The 26,690-nt window shown below is 43.2% G+C and overlaps 1 protein-coding gene across 1 annotated transcript in view; it reads left to right on the forward strand.

The window, feature by feature from the left end:
* Positions 1-26,690, forward strand: part of LOC141095705 (uncharacterized) — a 510,166-nt gene that overhangs the window by 444,782 nt on the left and 38,694 nt on the right. The window contains 1 exon segment of the mRNA XM_073581947.1: positions 4,035-4,139. Within this exon segment, the coding sequence (XP_073438048.1) occupies positions 4,035-4,139 (105 nt within the window).

Here is a 26,690-nt window from a genome sequence, read left to right on the forward strand (position 1 = left end):
ATTTACCTCCCGTTTTTGGCGAGCTCTCTGCGGATTACTGAAGATAACATTGGATTTCTCCTCAGCCTATCACCCTCAGTCGAATGGTCAAGTCGAGCGAGTCAACCAAGCCTTAACATCTTACCTTCGGCACTTTTCCAATGCTCATCACAACGACTGGGTCTCTCTCCTTCCTTGGGCAGAATTCGCCTACAACAACCATCCAAGTGAAGCCTCTTCCAAATCTCCTTTTTTTGAGGTTTTTGGTCAACACCCCGGCATTCCTCTTCCCATGTCCCCCACCCCGGGTGTGCCGGCAGCAGATTCCTTGTCCATAGACTTCTCTCAGATTTGGAGGGAGACCAAAAAGGCCCTTGAGAGTGCCAGCCTCAGAATGAAACGGTATGCCGACAGGAGACAGCTAGACGTTTCCCCGTATCGCCCTGGGGATAAAGTTTGGTTAGCTTCTCGATATATCAGGTTGAAAATTCCCTCTTACAAGTTAGGTCCACGTTACATTGGTCCCTTTGAGGTCGTAAGCCGGATCAACAACGTGGCCTACAAGTTAAAATTACCCATCTCACTAAAGATTCCCAACACCTTCCATGTATCTCTCCTTAAACCAGCCGTGTTTAACCACTTTCATTCGGCACCTTCTCAAACCTCCCAACCATGTAGCGTGGATAACACATTTGAGGTGCGGGATATTTTGGCTAGAAAGACTGTTAAAGGGAAAACTTTGTTTTTGGTGGATTGGAAGGGCTTTGGTCCCGAGGAAAGATCATGGGAACCCCAGGAGAATATTGATGCTCCCCGCATCATGAGACGGTTCCTCTCCAACATTAGGAGGAGGGGGCGTAAAGAGGGGGGTACTGTCATGGCACCGGCTCCCGCTCCTCCTACTTACCTCTCTGCGCGCTCTGCCCGGCGCACTCCTTCTTCTCGGCGCCTCCCCGCGCCCAGCCTTCGGCGTCGGGCACGAGCACACAGCGCATGGCCTCCTGGGTAAGGTGACGCGCTGGCCCCGCCCCCAACATGGCAGCGCCCACCGCTACTTATGCCCGGCGCCCGCTCAGGTAAGACGCCTGATTGTCTTATGCGGTGACGCTGTCTGCTGCAGTGCTCTCTGCGTCCTCAGGCCCTTTCTCTTCCTCTGTCCGTGCTTGCTAGCGCCTTGATTCTGCCTGTTCCACTGCCTGCTGGTTCTCGGTCTGTCTCTCCTGTACCCTGCCCTCCCAGTCTCCCTAGGGCTTTCCCTCCTCGGTCCTGCCTCTTGCTTTTCCTCTCTCCGTCTCGGTTATCTGCAGTGCTACACCTTGTGCTTCTCTACTGTTACAGCCTCCGGTCCTGTGCTCCTCCGGCTCTCCGGTCCTGTACCCCACTGGGTCCCTGCCTTGCCCAGTGGCCTGCCTGTTGTCCACGTCTGTGTCTGCTTCCTATTGCCTCAGTCGTCCCTTTGGTTCCGGCAGTTGCTGCTCTATCCCCTGGAGGCCTGTCCCTGACACTCCCTGTATAGGGGGTGGTCCTCACCTGGGCACTCGCCTTCGGGGGCTCTGGAGTCGTGACCCAGAGGGTCCACTTTCAGGTGCTCCTTTATTTTCTCTCAACACCGTAACACACAATACAAGGTCGATATTCACTTTCAAGTTTTTTTTTCTTCATTTATTGCTATAAAATATCAATTCAAGCCATGATAACCATGGGCTACTAATGTTCCTGTTAATAAAAAGAAAAATAAAAGTGCGCGGGTTATAATCCACCGCGGGCATGGGGGCCGCCTTGGAATTATAATACTTTAAAGACGGTATTGTAACACAGTGTAATATAGAGGATATGAGCTCATTTCATAGTCCGGCTCCCTGCCGAGACCACACACACAACAAAGGACTTACTTTAATAAAGCAGTTCAAACTTCTTTGCAAAAAACTGGTTACCGTGGTAACGGGGAGATCGCAGGTTAATTAACATGGCAGCACGTTTGTCAAGATCTAATCAACGACTATTGTGTGTGTGTATATATATATATATATATATATATAGCCTTCTATAGCACTGTGCTTTGTGTTTGATAAAATCCTAATTATTATTATAATTATCATTAATGAGATAACATATGGTTACCTACTGCACTTTTTAGAATTATATTTCTTTTTAAGCCAACCTATAAACTTTGGTAGCAGAGTGCCAACCCAATAGACGCTGTGTAATCAGAGGACGAGTGCCACTAGATTAGACTGAGTTAGCAGAGCGCCACTCCATTTTACTGTGTTAGCAGAGCGCCACTCCATTTTACTGTGTTAGCAGAGGGCCACTCCGTTGGACTGTGCTAGCAGAGGGCCACTCTGTTGGACTTTGTTAGCAGAGCGCCACTCCACTGTACTGTTATCAGCGTGCCACTCCATTGGACTGTGTTAGCAGAGGGCCCCCCCAATAGACTGGGTTCACCGAGTGCCTCTCTAATAGAATATTGGTAGAGTTACACTCCATTAGTTGGTTTCAGCAGGGTGCCACCCCTTTAGGCGATGTCATCAGTGTCACCACAATAAACGCTGTTTGCAGAGGACCACCTGACAGGACTATGTGAATACACACTGTCAATTCATCACATACAGTGGGAAAAATAAGTATTTGATACGCTGCCGATTTTGCAAATTTTCCCACCTACAAAGAATGGAGAGGTCTGTATTTTTTATCGTAGGTACACTTCACCTGTGAGAGACAGAATCTACAAATAAAAACCAGAAAATCCCATTGTATGATTTTTACATAATTAATTTGCATTTTATTGCATGAAAAAGTATTTGATACAATAGATTAACAGAACTTAATATTTGGCACAGAAACCTTTGTTTGCAATTAGAGGTCAGACACTTCCTGTAGTTCTTGATCAAGTTTACACACTGGAGCAGGGATTTTGTCCCACTCCTCCATAAAGATCTTCTCCAGATCTTTCAGGTTTCGGAGCTGTCGCTGGGCAACACTGAGTTCCAGCCTCCTCTGAAAATTTTCTATTGGGTTCAGGTCTGGAGACTGGCTAGGGCACTCCAGGACCTTGAAATGCTTCTTACGGAGACACTCCTTAGTTGCTCTGGCTGTATCATTGTCATGCTCTAAGACCCAGCCACGATTCATCTTCACTTCTCTTACTGAGGGAAGGAGGTTGTTGGCCAAAATCTCGCGATACATGACCCCATCCATCCTCCCTTTAATATGGTGCTGTCGTCCTGGCCCCTTTGCAGAAAAGCACTCCCAAAGTATGATGTTTCCCCCACCATGCTTCACAGTTAGTACGGTGTTATATAGTTACATAGGTTGAAAAAAGACCTAAGTCCATCAAGTTCAATCTTCCTTCACCAATTGTACATTTAGTCAATAATTTAACTATAACCCACAATGTCAAGGAAATCGTCCAGCCCTCTTTTAAAAGCTGTGATAGTGTCTGCCATTAATACCTCTTGTGGTTTTTCTTTTTAGATTCTGTCTCTCACAGGTAAAGTGTCCCTACGATAAAAATTACAAACCTCTCCATTCTTTGTAGGTGGGAAAACTTGCTTAATCGACAGTGTATCAAATACTTATTTTCCCCTCTGTGCCCTGTTAATTCATTACTATGGTACCTTCCCTAATTAAAGGGAGTCTATCATCACAAACTGACTGCTCAAACCAAGTGCAAGCGCTCAGTGCCTCCTTGGTTTGGCCAAGCGAGCACCATCCCAAATATTTGTTTCTATCTATGTCAATCCTCGTCTGGTTTCGGTAAAACCAGAGGTGTCAATCAAGGAAGAGGGGGCAAAGATGCATGCACAACAAGTAGGTGGGAAGATGGTATCAAGTGGTTGGCGACTCCATGTGTTTGGTTTGAACAGTCATTTTTGTGCCGACAGTCTCCCTTTGAATATACTATTTGATTTTGTCACATCTGATTATTATGCATTGTATGAGATCATTAAGTCTTTCCAGCCCGGCAAGGAATATGATGTGCAGGCTCCCCAGCCCTCTCTCGCCTGCTGCTCGTTGCACATAATGATGCCCTTTTTTTGACCCTCATCTTGTAGGTATGGTATCTTCTGGGATGGGTCTGTTATCTGCAAGCCAAGAAGTCTGACGAGGAAGAGGCTTTCAAGGACTCTGCCAGGACGTATCTAAGGAAAGCCAAAAAGGTAGACAGCTGCTGTATGCATATCTTGATCTGTTTTTATCCCCCTGTGGTTCACCTGTCACTGACAGTAAAGGCTTTGTTTTCTCCGCTTTTTAAATAAGAATTTTACAGCAAAAAGGAGAATGAATAAGCCACTTAAAAAAGAAAAAAGAAAAGGGAAAAAAAAGTCATGGCTCCGGCGAGATATTTACTTGTGTTAGTATTTATATGTGAATATGGTTTTTATTGTTCACGACTCTGAAGTTGCATTTGTTCCTTTTCATTATGATCAAAAAGATTTGAAACGAGCTCGTGAAATAGTTTTCGGCAAACAAAAAAGGGATTACTTTTAGCCGTGACAAAATCTTGCTTATCTTTTGCTTTTTTGCTGAAATATATTTGCTCGGAAATAGAACGCTTTATTATGTTTGTTTTATATTTTCCATTACGTATTTATTTTCGCTGTTCCGGCGCTTAGTGTGATAGCGGCCTCCTGCTTCCAGGCTCGCTATTTAAATGGACGGGATTGCAAACAGTGTATTGTAAAATCCCCATAGGAAAGCGGGATTAATTCCGCATAATGTATTCCTGCGTTTGCCTGGCTGCCCGTACAAAGCCGCTGTGGCCATACAGCGCAAGTCGGACTGATATACCGTCTACTTTGCTGGAAATTGAGGGCATCACTGAAGGACAGAGGGTAGTGGACTTCAAGCCTTAATAATGCATCTAATTCCTTTCAAGATTTTTCCCAAATATTACTTCACCCAAGTATGGCGGCCGAGGCCAATTCCACCGGAAAGCTTAGCAGCCCACTCTATGGTGTAACAGTATGGTGTCCACACTGTAGCATCTCATGGCTGTTATGTATGTGACATGTTTTACTCCAGGACACCTTGCTCATCAGTGATTTACCATTCACTGCAAAGTATTCTGTTGTTATATGCGCCCAATCATGTGAGACATGAGCGACTCCAAGGAAGGATTTTATAAATCGGAGATGGTGCACAGTGTGATCCACTGGAAAAATAAAAAGTGCTTTCTGGCTTGAAAATTTCTAGACTCTCTATCTCTCGCTTTATATCACCGAGGTCTATGTAACTATCTCTCTCTATCTCTCTATCCCACTTCATTTTTCTTCCTTCTTTCTTGCCTTTTTTCCTTGCCCTTCCTTCCTTCCACACATTCCTTCCTTCCTTAGCTTTCTTCCTTCCGTTCCTCCCTTTCCTTTCCTTTCCTTCACTTCTTCCTTCCCTCCCTCGCTTTCCTTTCCTTCCCTTCCTTTCTTTCCCTCCTCTCTTTCTTTCTTTTTTTTTCTTTCTTCCTTCCTTCCTTTCTTTCATTCCTTTTTGCCTTTCTTTCCTTCCTTCCCTTTCTTTTACCTTCCTTCCCTTCTTTCTTGCCTTCTTTTCTTCTTTTCTTCTCCCTCCTTCATTCCAGTTGATATTTATCTTTCAGATATCTGAACCGATCTATCTATATCTCTGATATCAATCTATTTATGTATCTAATTGTCTGTCTATATATCCCACACCTTTCTTTCTTTTTTCCTTTCTTTTCCCTCCTTTCTGTCCTGCCTTCCCTCTCTCCCTTTCTTTCTTCCTTCCTTTCCTTTCCCTTCCTTCCCTTCTTCCTTTCCTTTCTTTTCCTTTGCCTTCCTTCCCTCCCTTTCTTTCCCTTCTTTTCTTTCTTCCTATCTATCAATCTATCTATCCTCCTGTCCTTTTACAAACCTCTCCTTATTACAGTAGGCCCGGAGTCCTGATGATGATGACGGCAGCAGAGGGGCAGCGCAGCGAGCCTGCCACCCACCTCTCCTGCTATAAGCAGAGGCAAATACAGTCTGTTCTCACATGAATAGCTGGAGGTCTGTGCAGGAGTGCCGGATCCCCGTGCCTCCTCTCCATATGACTGCTTCCAGCAGATAACATATGTTATCTGTATCACACATAAATATGTCACAAATACTCTGCTCCGCCAAGCATCCCACAGGTAGATCATTAACATATAAATGGTTTGTCATTAATTTGTATCTATAAATAAGCCCGTTATTTCCTTTTTTCCGAGTATGTGTTTCCTTTCTACCTCCTGATGTTGTCAGTCAAGTGCGGAGATGTCAAGAGCTGATCTTACCGGGGATTCAGCCTCTCACTTACCATACAGATAGGACGAGCGCTCGAGATTCCGCAGCCCATTTAAATTGTACGGGAGAGGAACCTGTAAATCCCTTCCTTATTACTGAAGGCTTTGCCTATTACGATGCATACATTTATGTAGAAGCATGTGGAGGAATTCTCCTGTGGATGGAGTCAGTGTGAATAGCGGCTCTTGGAGGTGTATTATTATTGATGTAATGTCACTCATCTCACATTGTATCGCCTAACCGAATGAAGAAGAGCTCATACACCGTAATACGCCGCAAAGTCATCTACAATTTTCCCTCAAATCCAAAGTGACTAAAATTCTGTTTTCCATCCAGATATACCGTATGCAGTAGAATATAATGAGAATTGCATTTTATGCCTTGCAAACAGACTGGGTCTCTGTCATCTAAGGTGACACTTCAGAATAAACTGCTGTGTGTGTACAGCTCTCCTCTATTTATGTAGCACATGTCCAGAAGCAACAGCAGAATGGAGGACATTATACAGAAGCAATGATCAATGTAGCTGTGAATCCAGCACTGGGACTGTGTTTTAACGGTCACTGTCATGTAAGGTGACTTTTCAGAATAAACTGCAGTGTGTACACAGCTCTCCAGTATCTATGTAGCACATGTCCAGAAGCAGCAGCAGAATGGAGGAAATTCTACAGAAGCAATGATCAATGTAGCTGTGAATCCAGCACTGGGACTGTGTTTTAACGGTCACTGTCATGTAAGGTGACTTTTCAGAATAAACTGCAGTGTGTACACAGCTCTCCAGTATCTATGTAGCTCATATCTAGAAGCAGCAGCAGAATGGAGGAAATTATACAGTGGCACTAAGCAGCGTAGATGTGAATCCAGCCCTGGGATTGACCTAAAATGGTCACTGTCATCTAAGGTGACTCTTCTGAATAAACTGCTGTGTGTACGGCTCTAATGTATCTATGTAGCACATGTCTAGAAGTATCAGTAGCCTGGAAGACATTGTACAACAGCACTGAGCAGTGTAGCTGTTAATCCATTACTAGGATTGAGCTAAAACACTTACTGGAAAAGCAGCAGCACTGTCTGTGTGTGTGTGTGTGTGTGTGTGTGTCTCTCTCTTCCACACTCTACTCTTACCTCTCCAGAAATTTTAATAGGCAGCTTTAGTTTGATCTATCAGTAAGGTTTTCTAAATGAAAGATGAGCGCATGATTCAGACGGATGGGGAAGAAGAGGCACATAAGTGGAGAAAGAAGGAAATTTATCCCATAAGATATATTTCAAAGTTTCTTATATGCAAATTGCCTCTTCAGAGAGGAAGAAGACTAGAACTCTAGTGCCACCTATTGGAAGCAGTGTTCTTAAACGTCTGTATCGTCCCTTTATATTCACTTATACTACTGATTTATGCAAAGTTTGTTAACAAAGCAGTGAACATTATATAGAGGTTATCTCACAAAAAAATGATTTATTACTTATCCAGAAAACAGGTGATAAATATGTGATTGCTGGGACCTTCACCACTCTTATTCATGGGTAATAAAATGCTTTTTGCTGGCTGATCCCTTCAAAGTTTTAGAGTGGCTTGCAGAAAAATTCACCACCTCCCCGGCAGGTTACCTGTTTTGTTACATTACAACCTGTGTTTAAATATTTTTGTGATCCAATTTGTGTGTGATCCATCAGCACTAAATAGTCTAAATTGGTGAAGTGAGAAAAATATAGGCATAATTCAAATGTATGGGATCGAACAAAAATTGGCATGTACATATATATTCACCCCTTTTGCTATGAAGCCTCTACAAATTCCTGGTGAAAGCAATTCCCTTCATAAGCCCCATGCTTAGTGACAGGACATCCCCCTGTGTGCAGTCTAAGTGTCACATGGCTGTCAGTATATACACTTTACCTTTCCTGAAAGGCCACAGAGGCTGCAACACCATAAAACAAGAGGCACCACTAACCCAACATCAAGAATACCAAGGAGATCTACAAACAACACCAAGAAGACCGAGGATATCTCCAAACAAGTCAGGGACAAAGTTGTTGAGAAGTGCAAAAAAAAAAAATCCCAATCTCTGATGATTCCCCGGAGCACCATCAAATCAAATGGAAAGAGCATGGTACCACAATAAACCTGCCAAGAGAGGGCCGTCCACGAAAACTCTCAACCCGGGCAAGGGGGCATTAATCAGACAAGCAGACCAAAGATAACCCTGAAGGAGATGCACAGTACCCAAGCAGAGACTGGAGTGTTATGAGTTCATTTTCTCCTTCACCTCTGATGTCTGATGAACTCCCTCTGCTGGTAAAAGGAGGTAGTGAAATTGATCTGGATGGGAAGAACCTGTCATCTGAACAGGTGGAGTGTGATTGGACATCTGGAATTTCTGAGTGGACATAAGGCAGCTGACGCCCTGCAGGGTTGCTGGTGATCCTTTCTGCTCTGAGCTCTGGCATCCAGTTTAGTTCCTGTCTACTAAAAGCTAAGTTTTTGCTCTGCTATTTTTCCATGAGATTTTGTCTGTTTACTTAGTGTTTGTGTTCAGCCTGCCCTGGTTGGGATGGGCTGAACTCCATTTTTGTCTCTGATCAGTTAATCTCTTTGCTCTGTCTTCAGAATATACCTGAGTGCTGATATAGTGATTCTGAAGTCTAGTGACTTCAGGGCCTTTTCTATCAGACGTGTTGGACATTATTTTTGGCAGGGTTTTTTGCGTGATTGCAGCCAGCATCTTTTCTGTCCTTTCCTATCTAGTTAGTTGGGCCCCATCATTTGCTCAGCCTGTCTTTCTGTCTGTGTTTTCATCTGTTTTTCACCAACAATACATGTTGGGGGCTGTCTATTGCTTTGGGGTCTGCTCTGGGGCAGTTTAGATTTCTCCTTTCTTTCTTTAGGCTTATTTAGCTCTCCGGCTGTGACGAGGGGTCTAGGGCACCGTAGGAACCCCCCACGGCTACTGTTAGTTGTGGTGAATAGGATCAGGGGTCGGCAATCCGCTAGCTACCAACCTCTCCGGTTTTCTGGACTTAGCTTGTGTTTTTGTTTTTTCCTCCTCCGGTGACTCATTCATAACACTGGAGTATCTGTCCATACAACCACGATAAGCCATACCCTACATAGAGGTGGCCATTAGGGAAGAGTAGCCAGGAAAAATCCTTTACTCTCATACAAAAATTGTTAGGCTCATTTTAAGTTTGCCAAAAGACATGTGGGAGACTCCCCAAATGTATGGAAGAAGGTGCTGTGGTCAGATGAGACCAAAATTGATCTTTTTGGCCACCAGAGTAGATGCTATTTCTGGCATCACACCAACACAGCTAATCACTCCATGAACACCATCCCCACAGTGAAACATGGTGGTGGCAGCATCATGCTATGAGGATATTTTTCGGCAGCAGAGACAGGGAAAATGGTCCGAGTCGAAGGAGAAGATTGATGTTGTGGAATGCAGAGATATTTTTGAGCAAAACCTGTTTCAGTCTGTCAGTGATTTGTGACCGGGACGGAGGTTCATCTTCCAACAAGACAATGACCCAAAGCATACTGCTAAAGCAACACTCGTATCTAAAGCTACTTTCAGCTGTCATTGCTGCAAAAAGAGGCTCTACAAAGTACTAACTTTAGGGGGGTGAATAATTATATACACTGAAGTTTTCTGTTATTTTGACATATATCTGTTTTTTGCTTTGCAAAATTGGAAACCAAATGTTACCAGTTGTAGGCATGTTCTTTATATGAAGTGATGCAAACCCTCAAAGAAAACCGTGAAATTCCAGGTTGTGAGGTAGCAAAACACAAAAAATGCGAAGGGGATTAATACTTTCGCATTCCTCTGCATGTCCATCATCTAATACAATTTCTATACATAATAGAGAAGCTATATAAAAAAATAGTACATAAACTTTGTCAATACACATTGCATTACTTATTTTATACTGATCGTTAATGACCACTTCTACAGTATTGTACTCCAGAGCGGCATTCATAATTCTGCTCGCTGTTATTTGGAACAGTTGACAACTATACCCTTAACACTTGGAGAATGAGCGTCCTGTGCCCTTTGTGCATAGACCAGTGGTGCATATGCATAGAAAGAAATCATTAGGGTGTAATTATGTAACTATTATTCCAGAATTGTTTTCTTAATGAATTCAATGACATTTGGGCGGCAGGATGGATCGGTAGTTGGCCTGTTATTTTACAGCACAGTGGTTATTGGTACAAATCCAACACGGACAATAATGATCTTGTAGAAAGTGTGGATCCTTCGGTTAAATTATTCAAAGATACTTTTTTTTCTTATTTTTTTCCTCTTTTGCGTTATTTGTGATTTTTGGAGTAAAATGTCTCACATCCCTTATATGCTTTAAAATGTTTTATGTAAGTCTTCAATTGTGCAAAAGAAAATATTTTGTATGCCATTACTAGAATACAGGGGAACAACTGGGCAAAATATTTTGAAAGGTCTCAGACTATGAAAAAAAACAAAAAAAAAACAATAAGACGAGGATGGAAAACTTACCACAAAATCCATACTCTATTTTGGAAATCGCCAAAAATCCAAACATCCCCCCCCAAAAAAAAGAAAAAGAATGATGAAATAGGACCTAAATGTGTAAAGTAGAAATTAGGCTATTGTTTCAAGCCTAATTGAATTTGCCTCAAATTTTACAAACAATCGGACTGAATCCAATTTTTTTTGCAATTCACTTTGGGTAAATCCAGCAAAATGCCGGCCGGTCAGCTGCCAGTATTCGGAATTGTAGAAGGCTGAGAAATGTTTAAAAGAAAAAAATGTCCAGTTGCTGCTGCTGATCCTTCACTTTTTCGGCCACTTCTTTTCCCCGGTGCATGACATTCTCTTTAGGCATCTTCACCTTGCACCAAGACTTCCGGTGCTGTGCAGACCTGCTGTCACGATGGAAGCCGTCCCAGGTGCTGACCAGGCCCATGATGACACATGTCATGAGATCACACCGCGCGAAGGCCTACTCAGTGCCGGAAGCCCCAGCGCGGAGTGAAGATGCCAAAAGAGCACATCACGCTAGAAGACAAAAGAGGCCAGAACAGAAGACCGGACGGTGGGATGCAGATAAGATAAGATAGATAAGTGCCGAGGTGAATGTTACTTTTTTTGTTTTTCACCCTACACTATGCTTTGGAGCCTGTAGAGAAGCCAGAACATAACGAGGAACACTCAGTTTGAATTCATTAACCTTGATGCGAATCTAATTTCCCCGTTGAATTTTCGCAAACCTCGAAATTAGAATTTTGTCAGGCCCATGAAGAGTCACCAAGTCTTCTTGTCCTATAGTACATATTATACTGATATTCCAGGTATCCACAATTTTTGTGGAATTGCGCCAAACAATTGGTCATTTAAAATCCTATTTTGTACCCTGGATTCCTCAACATTTTTGAAAACCCACTTGGGAATACTTGATATTATTGAAGCCCTCATGATCCATCTAAATGTTCTGTGTTATGAATGAGTCACCGAGGAGGAAAAACAAAAACAAGCTAAGCTAAGCCACAGAAACTAAAACAGTAACTAAGCAGACCCCTGATCCTATCCACACAACTAGCAGTAGCCGTGGAGCATACCTACGATGATCCTAGACGCCTCATCACAGCCGGAGAACTAAATAAGCCTAAAGCAAGAAAAGGGGAAATCTAAACTGCCCCAGAGCAGACCCCAAAACAATAGGCAGCCCCCAAACATGTATTGTCGGTGAGACAAGATGAAAACACAAACACAGATAGAAAAATAGGCTGAGCAAATGATGGGGCCCACACTAACTAGAAAGGACAGGAAAGCAAAGATGCTGTCTGCAATCACGCACAAAACCCTGCCAAAAATGTCCAACACTTTCTGATCACAAAAACCCTGAAGTTGCTAGACTTCAATTCCCTATATCAGCACTCTGGTATATTCTGAAGACAGAGCAAAAGAGACCAATCTGATCAGGGACAAAAATCAAACTGGCATAAACAGAGACATAAGAATAGAGATTCAGCACAGCCCCAGCAAGGGCTGGCTGACCACAAAAACTGAGTAAACCAGACCAAATCTCATGTGAAAAAATAGCAGAGCACACTTAGCTTGAGAAGGCAGGAACAGAACTGGAAACCAGAACCTCAGGGCAGGAAAAAATCACCAGCACAAAATTAGGGAGTCGGCTGTCTTAAATCCAGTCAGAGACTACTGATGTCCACTCACAATCCTCCTCCTCAGGTGGTAGGTCTCTGCAATTTAGATCAGCTTCATTACCTACTGTCACCACTAGAGGGAGCCCGGATGGAGAACTCACGACTCCTCTGTCAACACAGCCAGCTCCACCACCCTCACCAGAAGCCAGAGGTAAGCCAGAAAATGAGTTCACAACAGTTCTGTGTTATGAATGGGTCACCGAGGAGGAAAAAACAACACAAGCCAAGTCTCAGAAAACCAGAGAGGTTGGTAACTATGCAGATTGCAGATCCCTGATCTTACCACACAACTAGCAGCAGTCGTGGAGCGTACCTACGATGATCCTAGACGCCTCGTCACAACCGGATAGCTACATAAGCCTAAAGCAGGAAAAGTGGAAAACTAACTGCCCCAGAGCAGACCCCAAAGGAAAGACAGCCCCCCACATGTATTGACGGTGAAACAAGATGAAAACACAAACTAAGGCAGAAAAATAGGCTGAGCAAACGATGGGGCCAAACTAACTAGAAAGGACAGGAAAGGAAAGACACTGTCTGCAATCTGCCAAAAACCCTACCAAAATAATGTCCAACACTTCTGATAGCAAAATTAACCCTGAAGTCACTAGACTTCTCCCACTATATCAGCACTCTGAAATATTCTGAGACAGAGCAAAAAGAAGCCAATCTAATAACGGACCAAAAGGCAAATACAGATAAATAGGAGTGGAAATTCAGCACAACCCCAGCAGGGGCTGGCTGACCACAAAAAAAAACTGAATTGACCAACAAGAGCAAGTGTGAGCAATAGCAAAAACAAACTTAACTTGAGAAGACTGGAACAAAGCTGAAGTCCAAGACCTGAGAAGCAGACTGAATCACCAGCACCAGGATAGGGTGTCAGCTGTCTTATATCCAGTCTGATACTCCAGAGATCCAATCGTTATCCTCCTCATCAGGTGGCACATCACTACCAATTAAACCAACCTCACTACCTCCTGTCACCACCAGAGGGAGAACGGAAGTAGAACTCTCAACTGGAGGAGCAGAAAATGAGTTCACAACAGTTCTGTCCTTACCTAAATCTTGGGAATGGAGAAGCTGATTGTAAATGGTTTTTTTTTCTGGGCTATTTTTCTTCCCTTTTTTTATTTTACACTTTCACGGAAAAGCATTTATGTGTTGGTTATATTTTGTTTCTCAGTACACCCTTCTTCTTCCAGCTGTCGCCACCCGTTATGTGTGATATCGGCTCCAGCAGAAAATATAACGCGCCTATGAGATTTATCCGAAAATTCTCCTTTTTATTATTTACTTGTATATTTTTTTGTGACATTTTCAATGGGGATCCGGTCACAAAAATGTAGTTTCTGTGGAAATAATTCATTTGTAATATGTAATGAGAAGAAGCCTTTGTTGTTTCCCCTCCAGAAAAAAAATTATTAATAATAACTACCCATTAGCTATAAAAAAGTTAAAAAAAACAAAAACAAAAAAAAAACATGTTTCTCTGTGATAAGTAATTATCTGGATATAGATGCAGTATTTAGACCTATTTTCCATATACTTAGAATATATTCAGAACCTTTCCCACCCTTTATTATACTAGCCAAGTGCGGCACTATGTGGACAGGATCACATACCAATGTGCTATTTTTTTTTACCTACCCTTAGAGAGTAGTCCTGCTCTTCGTGCTAAGTGGTTTTAACCAAAAGGATTGATATGTGACACGAGATCTACCTTGTATTTTTTGGATTGCTTTCAGACTTCACATTGGCTGAGCCACTGAACAGATTACAAAGGGATCGTAAATTCTTCAACCTTAACCCCCCACAAGTGAGTTGGAAATTACTGTACTAGCCATCTAAGAGGTCAGAAGTCCATGCATGCATACAACCCATATTGGAATGTCACCATAGTGAAGAAGAGGCTAGGAAGTGGAGAGAAGCAGCTTCAAGGAGAAGACCAACCGCAGCCTCGAGAAGACCTCAGCCTCGATAAGAGCAGAGTACAGCGGAAGGCATCTTAACAATATGGCCCTATTCTGAGACCGAGACCGGGGTCATTTTATATCTTCATGATCAGGATCAGTCCAAGCCAATGCCTTTGCTCTCGGACACCAGATTTGGAGTACCAGAAGTATTGGTGTAGCCTTATCTTGAGATCAGAGGATTTTATACGATCTTGCTTCAATCTGTAACCAATCAAATTTGTTGCAAATGTACCCAAAATCTCACATTCTGATGCATCCAAAATTTGGGGCATCGATTCACACAAATACAGAAAATTGGCCTAAAGTTGGCCCCGTTTTTGATGTCTTCTTTTCAGGGCCCAGAAAAGGTTGAGGATTGAAATGTAATACATTCGCACAACTGTCCTCCTCTTATTCCGCTGATGCAGATCCCCGATCCCCCATGCTGATCTTTGTTTTTTTTTCCTGGTGTTATGGTTAATTATTGGGCTCATACAATCATGTGAGGGGCCACCCACATCAATAACGAGCACGGCATCCCCCATATGACACGAGGAGGCTGTATATGTCATTGATGTGTGCTGCCCCTCACATGACTGTGTGATGCCAATCACTGACCCCAGCGCTAGAAGATCCGAAGAACATCAGGGAGGAGTTGGGGGGACTGCTGATGCGGAGTAAGGACAGGTGAGGGCCTAGGACAAGTGACTATAGTGTATGTTACTACTTTCCCTCCTCGTATATTATTCTGAAAGGTCTGGAGAGACCCCAGAGATTATTAAATGTCTTTCTAGACTGAATCAAATCATATTTGGCAGCCAAATCCAGAGAATCTGCCCAAAACAATTTTTTGGGGAGAATCGCTCATTTTTATCTGAGACTAACATCAATGATGAAGGTGTTGATCTGAGACTAAAAGCTTTTTTCACGGGGCTACCGCAACAGTGTGGAGCCAGAAGACCGCAACGTCTGATTGCTCCTACCCCGGCGCTGAGAAGAATCACTTCTCCTTCCTTTTAAATGTGTTTATTTCTTATGGCTGACAGGGGTATATCGGCCATGTTGGAAGTCCCTGCACTCACAGCTGAGCTCAGTTAGCCACTCCCTTCCCTTTATAATCTGGGCTCTGTTACTAATCCTTGTCAGAGATAGCTTTATTGCTGCATGGCTATCTGTGGGAGGAGTTCATATGAGGAGAGTTGGAGGAGTTATCAGTGACTGTTGCTTGGTTTGTATGTGTGGTAATTCCTTATCCTTCTTTGTTTTGGTTTATTCCTCTACCTTCACACCTTGGTGCATTCGTCTGTTACATGGGAGTAAATATTTTGTATGCCTGGAGGTTTCCTGTTAACCCTTGTTTGTGTTCCTTTTTTGTCAGGTTGGTGCACTCCGGAGCACATTAGCACCCCTCTTCCTTGGGTGGGGGAAGAGAACAGACGGAGGGCTAATTCAGGAGATAAGGCAAGGGTGAAGGCTCTGGCATCTTCACCTTCAGAAGTATCCCAGGGCGCAGGGCGATCTAGGGTACGTCGTAGTGTTAGGGACAGGGAAGGAGCCCCTGGTGCAACTCCTGGGTCACCAGTCAGCTGTGCCGTGACATTTTTCTTTGCGATTACTTAGAATTGACAAACTTTTGGTCCACCATCCGGGACTCAATGCATGATTGTACCGGTGTTGTGATTTCATTGAAAATTCAATCAAAAGAATGGTTGATTAAGTTCTTCATTTGGACTTAACTACCAATCCCTTTAATAAGAAACACTGGGGCTACCTGCAGCCACCATTAGATGGCGCTTTGTAGCTTACAGTATACTGTTTATGCCTTGTGCTCAGTAATCAGTATTCATTGCATTCCTAAGCTCCACCTAGTGGTGACCGAATGATGTTAAACCTTTATCACACTATTCTAATTCTAGGCAGGAAAAGTTGAGATTTGTGCCTATTCCATTATTACGAGATTTCAACCTAACTTTAGATGAGAGCATTTAATTTAAGGTATTTATTTTATCTCCGGAATGACTATATTTATAAATGGTAAAAAAAAATCAAATTATAAATGTTCACATTTTTCATGGCTGGTAAATTTACAGGAGAGCAATATATTCCAAGGCTAAGTATGGGTTGTGTTGGCAGGCAGTAAACATAAGTTTAATTGATGGTTTGCCACCTATTTGCATTGAATATAACTACTTCTCTGAGATGCCACCGCTACGGTTGCGTTACATGGAGAGATAATTGTGACACCCAACAAGGACGGGCGTAATGCCCATCTGTCCAAGACTCTTAATTCTCATCTTCCGATATATCTCAGCATTATATATATATGTCAATTTCAGTTGTGACAAGATAGGCTTCAGCAGGAAGCCCCCCATACTCCGGGGAATCGGGAGGACCCTTTCATGTTTGCATGGAGAGTGGAGATGTTTGTGTAATTAATGAGACAGCTGTACTGCTCTGTTTTCTCAGGACGAGCTGAGATCGTTCAAGACGTTAACAGTCGTTGTACAATCAGCGGCTTAGATCTTCACCTTGAAAAAAAAAAAAATCTGAAAATTAAAGGAAAAAAAAAAATAAGTCAGACAATGTACACTTATTTACATTACTGAGACGGTATCCGCGCAGACAGCCTGCTCCTTTCAGGGAATACATTGTTTTTACAAATCTAATATCCTTCAGAGTGCGCTGTCAATGTCACTTAAGGTTAAATCAAGGGAAAGAGAGCAAAACATGTCCGCAAATAGGAGTTTTATCAGACATTTTCTTCCTTCTACCGAGCTACTGTATCAATCTCCTTTCTAGTTCTTGGAATTAAAAATATATTGTCCTCGTGACCCCTTGTAACCTCATCATAAAAGCCTACTAGGTTCTTTTGTAATTGAGAATCCCCCCCACCCAAAATAAAAAAGAAAAGAAAGCCGATCTGTCACCAGATTTCACAATACAAACTTACAAACGACATAATATAATGACATCTCTTAAGGCCCCGTTACACTAAACGATGCACCAGCGATCCCGACAACTATACGACCTTGTCAGGATCGCTGGTGCATCGCTACATGATCGCTGGTGAGCTGCCAAACAGGCAGCTTCACCAGCGGTCAGCACCACCGAGGACGCTGGTCTCTAAGGTAAATATCGGGTTACTAAACGGCGCACATCACTTAGTCACCCGATGTGTACCTTTGAAACCTGCGTGCCGGCAGCTCCAGGCGCGAGCATGCAGACTTCTAAGGTACACATCGGGTAACTAAGTGATGCGAGCTGCTGAGTAACCCGATATTTACCTTAGAGACTTTGCCATGGTAGCAATGGAAGTTTGATTAAATTTAGAGGCATTGATGCTATTGATGTCAACATTAGGGGGGGAAAGTTAACAACTAAATTAGCACGTCTTGAGGCGCGTTGGATTTGGACGTTGAAAACTGTGCATCCTCACGGGTTAAATGAGGGTTTAAGTTTTGCCCCCTTCTTAGAATAGGAGTCATGGAGTCCCTTTGCTATACAGCTTTATGTTCTTTTTCTGATTTTATTCTTTATATTTTTTTAGCTGTTCTTGTTTATTGCGGGCATCCGGATGGACCAGTTGGCGTGTGATCCATTGAAATGAAGTCGTCTCTCTTCACTGATGCGTCTGGAAATGGTCGTTTCCCTTTGTGTGTCCTCTGATGGATCGCTGAAATTAATGCACAGATGGCCTATGGATTCTCGGACGAATCCATTTGTGTGGACACATGCTGACTTGTTGTGGCTGCTGATTTAGGGACATGTCCAGTTTCTGTTAGGGATTTTGTATTATTTATGTATTGTCTGTTTATGTTATGTCTGTTGTCCACTGCGTTATTTCTGTGGGATTTTTGCCGTGAAGATGTAGTTATGTGGCCACGGAATTATTTTGTGGTTACGTTGCCACAGCAGACATGCTTATTGTGTCATCTCTTCATACATATATTCCTTACTCATATGTTTAGTTTCTTGGATATATCTATGCACATTATTTTATGCTAATGATTATGTTATAATGGTATTAGTATTGATATATGGCTTAGTATGAGTTCTCTATATATAACCAAGATGTAGCATCTTGGTTTTATATATACCGGCAGTCACTTCCAGTATCCCACACAAGATTGGGCACGTTTGCCAGTTTCCAATATGGTGGCGCTCCCTCCAATGTCCCTTTGCGCCTGTCTGAACTCCCACAGTGCTTCCTGTGCTGACGTCATGAGCTATGAGCGTTCAGTCACGCGGGGCCCCGCGTGTTCTTGGCGCAATACCTCATTGATCTCATGCCGGGTGTATGTGGGCGTCCGTTGGGCATTGGCCGGTCACTTTTTATTTTTATTTATCCATTACATATGTGGCTGCGGATGCGTTACCATAGGAACATATGACCACTTCCGGTTCGGACGTCAGGTGTACTTCCGTTTTTTGTCCGCTACTTAAACAGCACTGTTTACATTATCTTAAGTGCCCCCTGACGAAGGTGTTCCGAAACGCGCGTTGGGGCGGACACTGGGACCCCTGTTACTCTATCTACCAGCTGTTATTGTGTTCAGGTGAATTACTATGTTCATATGTAATTATATCCTTTGATTGCTGCCTGGTTCACTATTGTCTAGACTGTTATCCGTACACTGATTAATGGCCACTTCATTTATCCTTATGATTGTTTTGGGTATAATTATTCCTGTTAACAATATATACTATTGCTCATGCAACTAAATACATGTGCCATTCAGTGTAGCACTGGCAATCACTTATGATGATAGCAGGATTTACCATTGACAATGTAAATATACGTGTTACTTAGCACAGCATTGGTTACAGGAGTCCCCGTGTCCTCGTGTGGTTGTTTTTATTAGCTTTGTTTGGCTGTATAGCATGTCACGCCTGTACCTTGCCTTCATTTCAATAAAGCAATTTTATGTATGACCTCTAGTTGTATTTCCTGGATTCGTCCTTGTGTTTGTTCTTAACAGTTGTTGTAGAGATGTGTCTGCTGCTAGAACTCTGTGTGGCATTGACCTGGTCTCTAATCTGAGCTGCTGTTAACCTGCGATTTCTGAGGCTGGTGACTCGGATGAACTTATCCTCCGCAGCAGAGGTGACTCTTGGTCTTCCTTTCCTGGGGCGGTCCTCATGTGAGCCAGTTTCTTTGTAGCGCTTGATGGTTTTTGCCACTGCACTTGGGGACACTTTCAAAGTTTTCCCAATTTTTCGGACTGACTAACCTTCATTTCTTAAAGTAATGATGGCCACTTGTTTTTCTTTACTTAGCTGCTTTTTTCTTGCCATAATACAAATTCTAACAGTCTATTCAGTAGGACTATCAGCTGTGTATCCACCAGACTTCTGCACAACACAACTGATGGTCCCAACCCCATTTAGAAGGCAAGAAATCCCACTTATTAAACCTGACAGAGCACACCTGTGAAGTGAAAACCATTTCCGGTGACTACCTCTTGAAGCTCATCAAGAGAATGCCAAGAGTGTGCAAAGCAGTAATCAAAGCAAAAGAGGGCTACTTTGAAGAACCTAAAATATAAGAGATATTTTCAGTTGTTTCACACATTTTTGTTAATTATATAATTCCACATGTGTTAATTCACAGTCTTGATGCCTTCAGAGTGAATCTACAATTTTCATAGTCATGAAAATAAAGAAAACTCTTTGAATGAGAGGGTGTGTCCAAACTTTAGGTCTGTACTGTGTGTATATATATATATGTATAAATATACATTTCAAATTTTATTCATCACATCGTAAAAATATAAGAAGACAAACATAAGGAAAAAAACTCAACAAGCTGAAACCTACAGGAGTTGGTGCTGTATAAAATGTGTGTGTATATATATATATATATATATATATATATATACACGTGTATATATAACTATTTCATTAAAGGTGAGATCTAAGAGTAACACATAGTAAATGACTGTGATAAAAAACAGCTATATCACTATGGGTGCTCATGTTAAAGCACAGGCAAAACGCGCGTTGGGCACACACAGTGAGAGTGTGGTTTGTATATTATGTCAGTCTTTCCCTATTCTCCATTATGATAAAGCTGTTTTTTATCACAGTCATTTACTATCATAATCGAGAAAAGGGAAAGACTGATCTCCTATACAAACCACACTCTCACTGTGTGTGCCCAACGCGTTTCGCCTGTGCTTTAACAAGGGAACCATTATAATATAACTATTTTTTATCACCATCATTTACTATCAGAATGGAGAAAAGAGAGAGACTAGATTTTTTTTTTTTTGTTTTTTACAATGATCTTGATGGTTGATGACCTCTCAGACCACAGTTAGTCCAGACCCGCCAGTATGGTTGTAGTATGGATCATTGATGATGAGTAATTCCCATGAAGCCAGACAAGCTGGGTACTTACAGGGTCGTGGGCAATGGATGTGCCGTCCTGAGGAGTGATGGTGGTATGCATAGATGCCGACACATAGAGGGACTTTTTGCTACAAACCTTACCATGTGCCCATACTCATCTCCGGGACCTTTCTGTTGCTCCTTTATCTTCTTTTTTTCTTACAGTAATGTTATCGATCTTGTGCTGTGTAATGGAGCTATTCCCATCTACAGACTTTACTACCAGGGAAGGGTCATCCTCTACTATGACGCTGTGCGGAGCACCATGTGGCAGCACACAGAGTATCTACGGTATGAAGTCACAGGGGCCCTGTGACCTCTGCGGAGTGTTTGATGCTAGATATGATACCCTGCGAGGCATCTGACATTAGACTTTGCCCGTCTACCTAATGGCTTTGGTGGAACACATGGAAAGATTAGAAGTTTCCAAGTGTTTTATTTTTTGCGATGTTTTCGTGAAGCTTTTGTTTGAGAAAAAAACATATAATTCAGATTGTAAAAGGGTTTTAGTACCAGGAGTTTATATTTAACTGCAGAGATTTTGTAGCAGCGGGGTTTTTATGTCTCGCCTTTTGAGATAAGTACGTCTGGTGGCGGAGCTCTGATGAGTTACTGATGTGCTCTTTTCCATTAAGGATTAATCACGAGCCACGTACGATGCACGTATATCCGTGCAGGTGAGCGCGCGGCCATACGGAGCCGCGCTACGGAAATTGTGGAGGGAGCAAGCAGTCGTGATGCTTTACGTCTCCTGTAATGATTTTGGTTTACATGATGATCTTTTTGGGGGTTGCATAGGTGGAGTGTGAGGAAAACGTGCTCCGGGTCGTCAGCCACATTTCTGACGTGATGAGGGGTGGTCTCGATTACGATTCCACATTAGGAATTTCCGAGTTATTAGAGGGTGGACTGGCCCCCAGATTAGGGCCCTAAATAGGTGAAAGTTATCGCCTATCCTGAGAACTAGGATCTGTAATGCCCATGGTGCAATGAAATGGTGGCCGCTCCATGTTGACTGGTCGTTTCAGAGAAATCGGTGCAATTTATCCTGTGGATAAGGTGCTAACTTTCAGTGTTGGAAAGAACCCTTTAATTAATCCAGGAGCAGTAAATGGGGTTGTCCACTACTCAGACAACCCTTTTTGATCCCTATGTTTCCTCCTTGTAAAATAATGACACTTATACTCACCTCCATATTGGCGACGTTCCAGCGGTGTCGGCACTTTCTGTCCCAACAAATTTGGCACAACTCCGCTCCAGTGAGCAATAGGGGATTTGTTTGTTAGGGAACCCCTGCATGGCTATTGTATGACACCGGACTCAGTCTCTTGTTGCTGCAGGGGAAGCAGTTTTTGTGGCTGAGCTGCAATACCAAACACCGCCTACAGACTAAGGAGGCGCTGTTTATGTAAAATTTTACAGTTCTTTTCTAACGTGAGGTTCGCATTATTTTCTAACAGTTGTGATCTATAGCGCACGGAAAAAGCGTCCTGTTATTTCATCCGATTAGTATTACGTCTTAATAAACCTTTATCTCGCACCGTACCTGCCACATTAATGCAGCAATGGAAACCGTCCCCGGGTACAAGTGTCTGCTGGAGGATGTTTATCCGGCAGCAGCAGAGGCGCTTTGTAACCTGAACTCCAATGGTGACAGCTACGAAGATGCAAGGACTAAAAAGAATCTGTAAAATCAGTATTAACCAAATCTACATTTGTAAGGGCTTGTTGTATTTTTTACACTTTGCTGTTCAGTATAATTGCACCCACGTACTGCCGTGCCACCTGAGTTCTGCATTTACATTTCATTTTCATTCATTCCTCTGGTTTTTTTTTTGCAGTTTTACATATGTCTGTATATTGAAAAAATATATATATCTTAAATGAATATATTGGTATCACTTAAATTTTTTTTGTTCTCGAGCCTATTTACTAGCTCATTTTTTTTGAATGTGAGTTTTTTTTTTCATAAACCTCATATTTTATTGAATTATTTTTATTTTTATATATATATTTTTCTTACATTTTTAAAGGGGTTTTCACTTTTATAATACTCGACCCAGAATTCTTTACTTATAAAATAGGTACTGTCCCTCCCCAGGTTCAATATCGGCTCTTTGATCATGCTCCAGTTTGAATACTGTCTGCAGCGGTGACGTCTCAAGTACTGCACTCCTCACCACTGCAGTCAGTCACGGAACGCTGCTGCTCTTGCCATCTACATTGCTAGAGATGCTGAGCTCAGTGATTGGCTGCAGCAGTGATGTGTGTCGTAGTCATGACGTCACCCCTGCAGCCAATACAGAGAGATCGGAGTAGCGACGGAGTGATGTAGAAACCCCTTTTAATTTTTCCCCTTTTTTTATATATTTTTTTCCATTTATAACATTTTGTATTTTTATTATATTTTTCTTTTAACATTTTTTACCTGTTTCTTTTTTTGTTAGATATTAGAAGATTTTTTCAGGATTTTAAAACGTTTGTCTCATAGCAGCCAATGGGATAAAATATTAAAAATAACCATAACTCACCCTTAATATCTCCTGCCATTGCAACGCCAAAGCTCCCGAGTTGAAAATGTACAGTGACCGCTGCAGCAAATCACTAATCTCAATGGTTACACGGTGTCCATGTCGGCATCAACATTAAAGGCCAGTGATTGGCTGCAGCGTTCTTCTGAATGCTTTATGGCACACGACCTGCTGTATGATCATCGGGGATCACCGGAGTGTGGTGGCGAATTTGAAAGGAGAATTATGATGATTATTTGATTATAGTTTTATTATATTTGAGTATTATTTTTAGCACATTGCTTTTTATTAGACAAATTAATGCACATACATATACTTTATTTATTTTTTACTTTTTTTTATATAGTTTTTCTTTGTGCATTTTTTTTTTTGTGCACGGTTCACGCTATTTACCCTTTAGGCAGGTAGCATGCTCCATTATTAGAAATAAGTGCACCATCGAAAGCTTTAAAGTCCACAAGAACAGAAAAGGAAATGCTCCGTTCTATTGCCCTTGATGCATTTGTAGAGATTTATTGGAGCCGGTGTGTAATCTTCAGACAAGTAAATTGGCATTTGAGGAGTGTCACAAACAATAATACACTACATCTTACACCATAACATACAGATGTCGAAAAGCTATTACTAAAGCGGGACCCGCACCAAAATTGTATGGAAGTAATAGCGCAGCTTGTATGTGACCTGGGTCCCAAAGAGTTTGAGTTTTGGTATATATTTTTTTTTACTTGCACTTTTGTTTTTAGTTTGAGAAATCTACAACCATTTGGAATTTTTTAAAAATATTTTTAGAAGATAATTTTAGAGGGAAAATAATTTTATGTGACATTTCAGTGTGACAGTTATTCTATATGCTAGCAAACCTTAACAAATTGTGATTAAAGCCAGTCGGTCATGAAATTTTACCATATAGAACCTTAAATGGCTCTCTTAGACCTGATGAGGTTATTGTACTGAAATCTCATCTCTCGAGATCTCAGTCATGAGATCACCATCAGCGCATGCGCCGCCCCAGGTGGCGGCCGCCATATTGCCGATCACACAGAGGAAGCAGAGAGAGAGCCCCGGGGCTCTGGCCTGTCGCAAAATGTCGGCAGAACCCCGGGCTGGGCACCAGAGACACGGCTGCGCACCCGGAGACACCCACAGCACCGCCAGACACCCAGACACCCTTGCGGCCTACACAAGGTAAATGTCGGCAGAGCTCCAGAGACACCCACAGCACCGGCCAGCATTGCCAGGCACCCGGAGACACCCAGCAGCAGCACAAGCCCCCCCTGGCAGCAGCACAAGCCCCCCTCTGGCAGCAGTACAAGCCCCACAGCAGCAGCACAAGACCCCCTGGCAGCGCACTGCACATCGGCGCACCCTCTCATCCCTTCCTGCGGCCTGCAGTAAAAAAAAAATTTTTTTCTTATTTTTCTCCTCAAAATTTGGGGTGCATTTTATAATCCGGAGAGTCTTATAAAGCGAAAAATACGGTATACACTGCTCAAAAAAATAAAGGGAACATTTACACAACAGAATCTAACTCCAAGTAAATCAAACTTCTGTGAAATCAAACTGTCCACTTAGGAAGCAACACTGATTGACAATCAATTTCACATGCTGCTGTGCAAATGGAATAGACAACAGATGGAAATTATTTGCAGTTATCAAGACATCATCAATAAAGGAGTGGTTCTGCAGGTGGGGACCACAGACCACACCTCAGTACCAATGCTTTCTGGCTGATGTTTTGGTCACTTTTGAATGCTGCTTGTGCTTTCACTTGTAGTAGCATGAGACGGACTCTACAACCCACACAAGAGGCTCAGGTAGTGCAGCTCATCCAGGATGGCACATCAATGCGAGCTGTGGAAAGAAGGTTTGCTGTGTCTGTTAGCGTAGTGTCCAGAGCCTGGAGGCGCTACCAGGAGTCAGGCCAGTACACCAGGAGACGTTGAGGGGGCCATAGGAGGGCAACAACCCAGCAGCAGGACCGCTACCTCTGCCTTTGTGCAAGGAGGAACAGGAAGAGCACTTCCAGAGCTCTGCAAAATGACAAATGTGCATGTGTCTGCACAAACGGTTAGAAACCGTCTCCATGAGGATGGTCTGAGTACCCGACGTCCACAGATGGACGCTGTCATTATCTTACAACTATTAATGATCTAAAGGCCCCGTCACACATAGCGATCTCACTAGCGAGATCGCTGCTGAGTCACAAGTTTTGTGACAACAGCCGATCTCACCAGCGAGATCGCTGTGTATGACAGCGATCAGCGACCGGCCCCCCTGCCGGTATCGCTGATCGCTCTTGGAAAGCCCTGGACATATCTTTGATCGCTGGTCTCCCGCTGGCCCTCACACATCGCTGCATGTGACAGGCGGGAAACCAGCAATCAGCTGGTAACTAAGGTAAACGCAGGGTTTCTAAGCACCGTGCGGTGCTTAGAAACCCTCTGTGTACCTTAGTTACCAGCGCACTGATGCAGGGAGCTGGTAACTAAGGTACACATCGGGTTTCTAAGTGACGCACACCCCTTAGAAACCCTCTGTGTACCTTAGTTACCAGCTCCCTGCATCAGCGCGCTGGTAATTAAAGTACACAGCGTCGCTGGTGCTGATCGCTGATGAAGCTGTCTGTGTGACAGCTCACCAGCGATCATGTATCGACTCACCAGTAGAGTTGAGCGATACCGTCCGATACTTCAAAGTATCGTATCGGATGGTATCGGCCGATCTTTAAAAAAAGTATCGGTATCGCCGATTCCGATACCGGAAGTCCCATTCAAGTCTATGGGACTTCCGGTATCGGAATAAGAAAAACCCTTTCCTGCCCTTGTACAGCCTCTCTGGGGTCTGTACGGGCCTTTCGGGGGGCTGTGCCGGCCTGCCAGGGGGTCTGTGCAGGCTCCGGTGGTCTGTGCCGGCCTGCCGGTGGTCTGTGCAGGCTCCGGGGGGCTGTGCCGGCCTGCCGGGGGGCTGTGCCGGCCTGCTGGGGGGCTGTGCCGGCCTGCCGGGGGGCTGTGCAGGCTCCGGGGGGCTGTGCCGGCCTGCCGGGGGGCTGTGCCGGCCTGCCGGGGGGCTGTGCCGGCCTGCCGGTGGTCTGTGCAGGCTCCGGGGGTCTGTGCAGGCATCGTCCGATGGAACTACAAGTCCCATCGGGCGATGCCTGCTACCATGACAGTGATTGACACATTAGCCAATGATGGGACAGTAGTAGTCCCATCATCCGGCTAATGTGTTAAATGTAAAAAAAAAAAAAAAAAAATTACATGCTACATACATACAACATGCATACTACATACATGCTACATTCATACTACATACTACATACATGCTACATTCATACTACATAAATACTACATGCAACATA

The sequence above is a fragment of the Dendrobates tinctorius genome, unplaced genomic scaffold, assembly GCF_039654945.1.
Source record: "Dendrobates tinctorius isolate UK_male_01 unplaced genomic scaffold, ASM3965494v1 ptg000070l, whole genome shotgun sequence".
In the NCBI taxonomy this organism is placed as follows: Eukaryota; Metazoa; Chordata; class Amphibia; order Anura; family Dendrobatidae; genus Dendrobates; species Dendrobates tinctorius.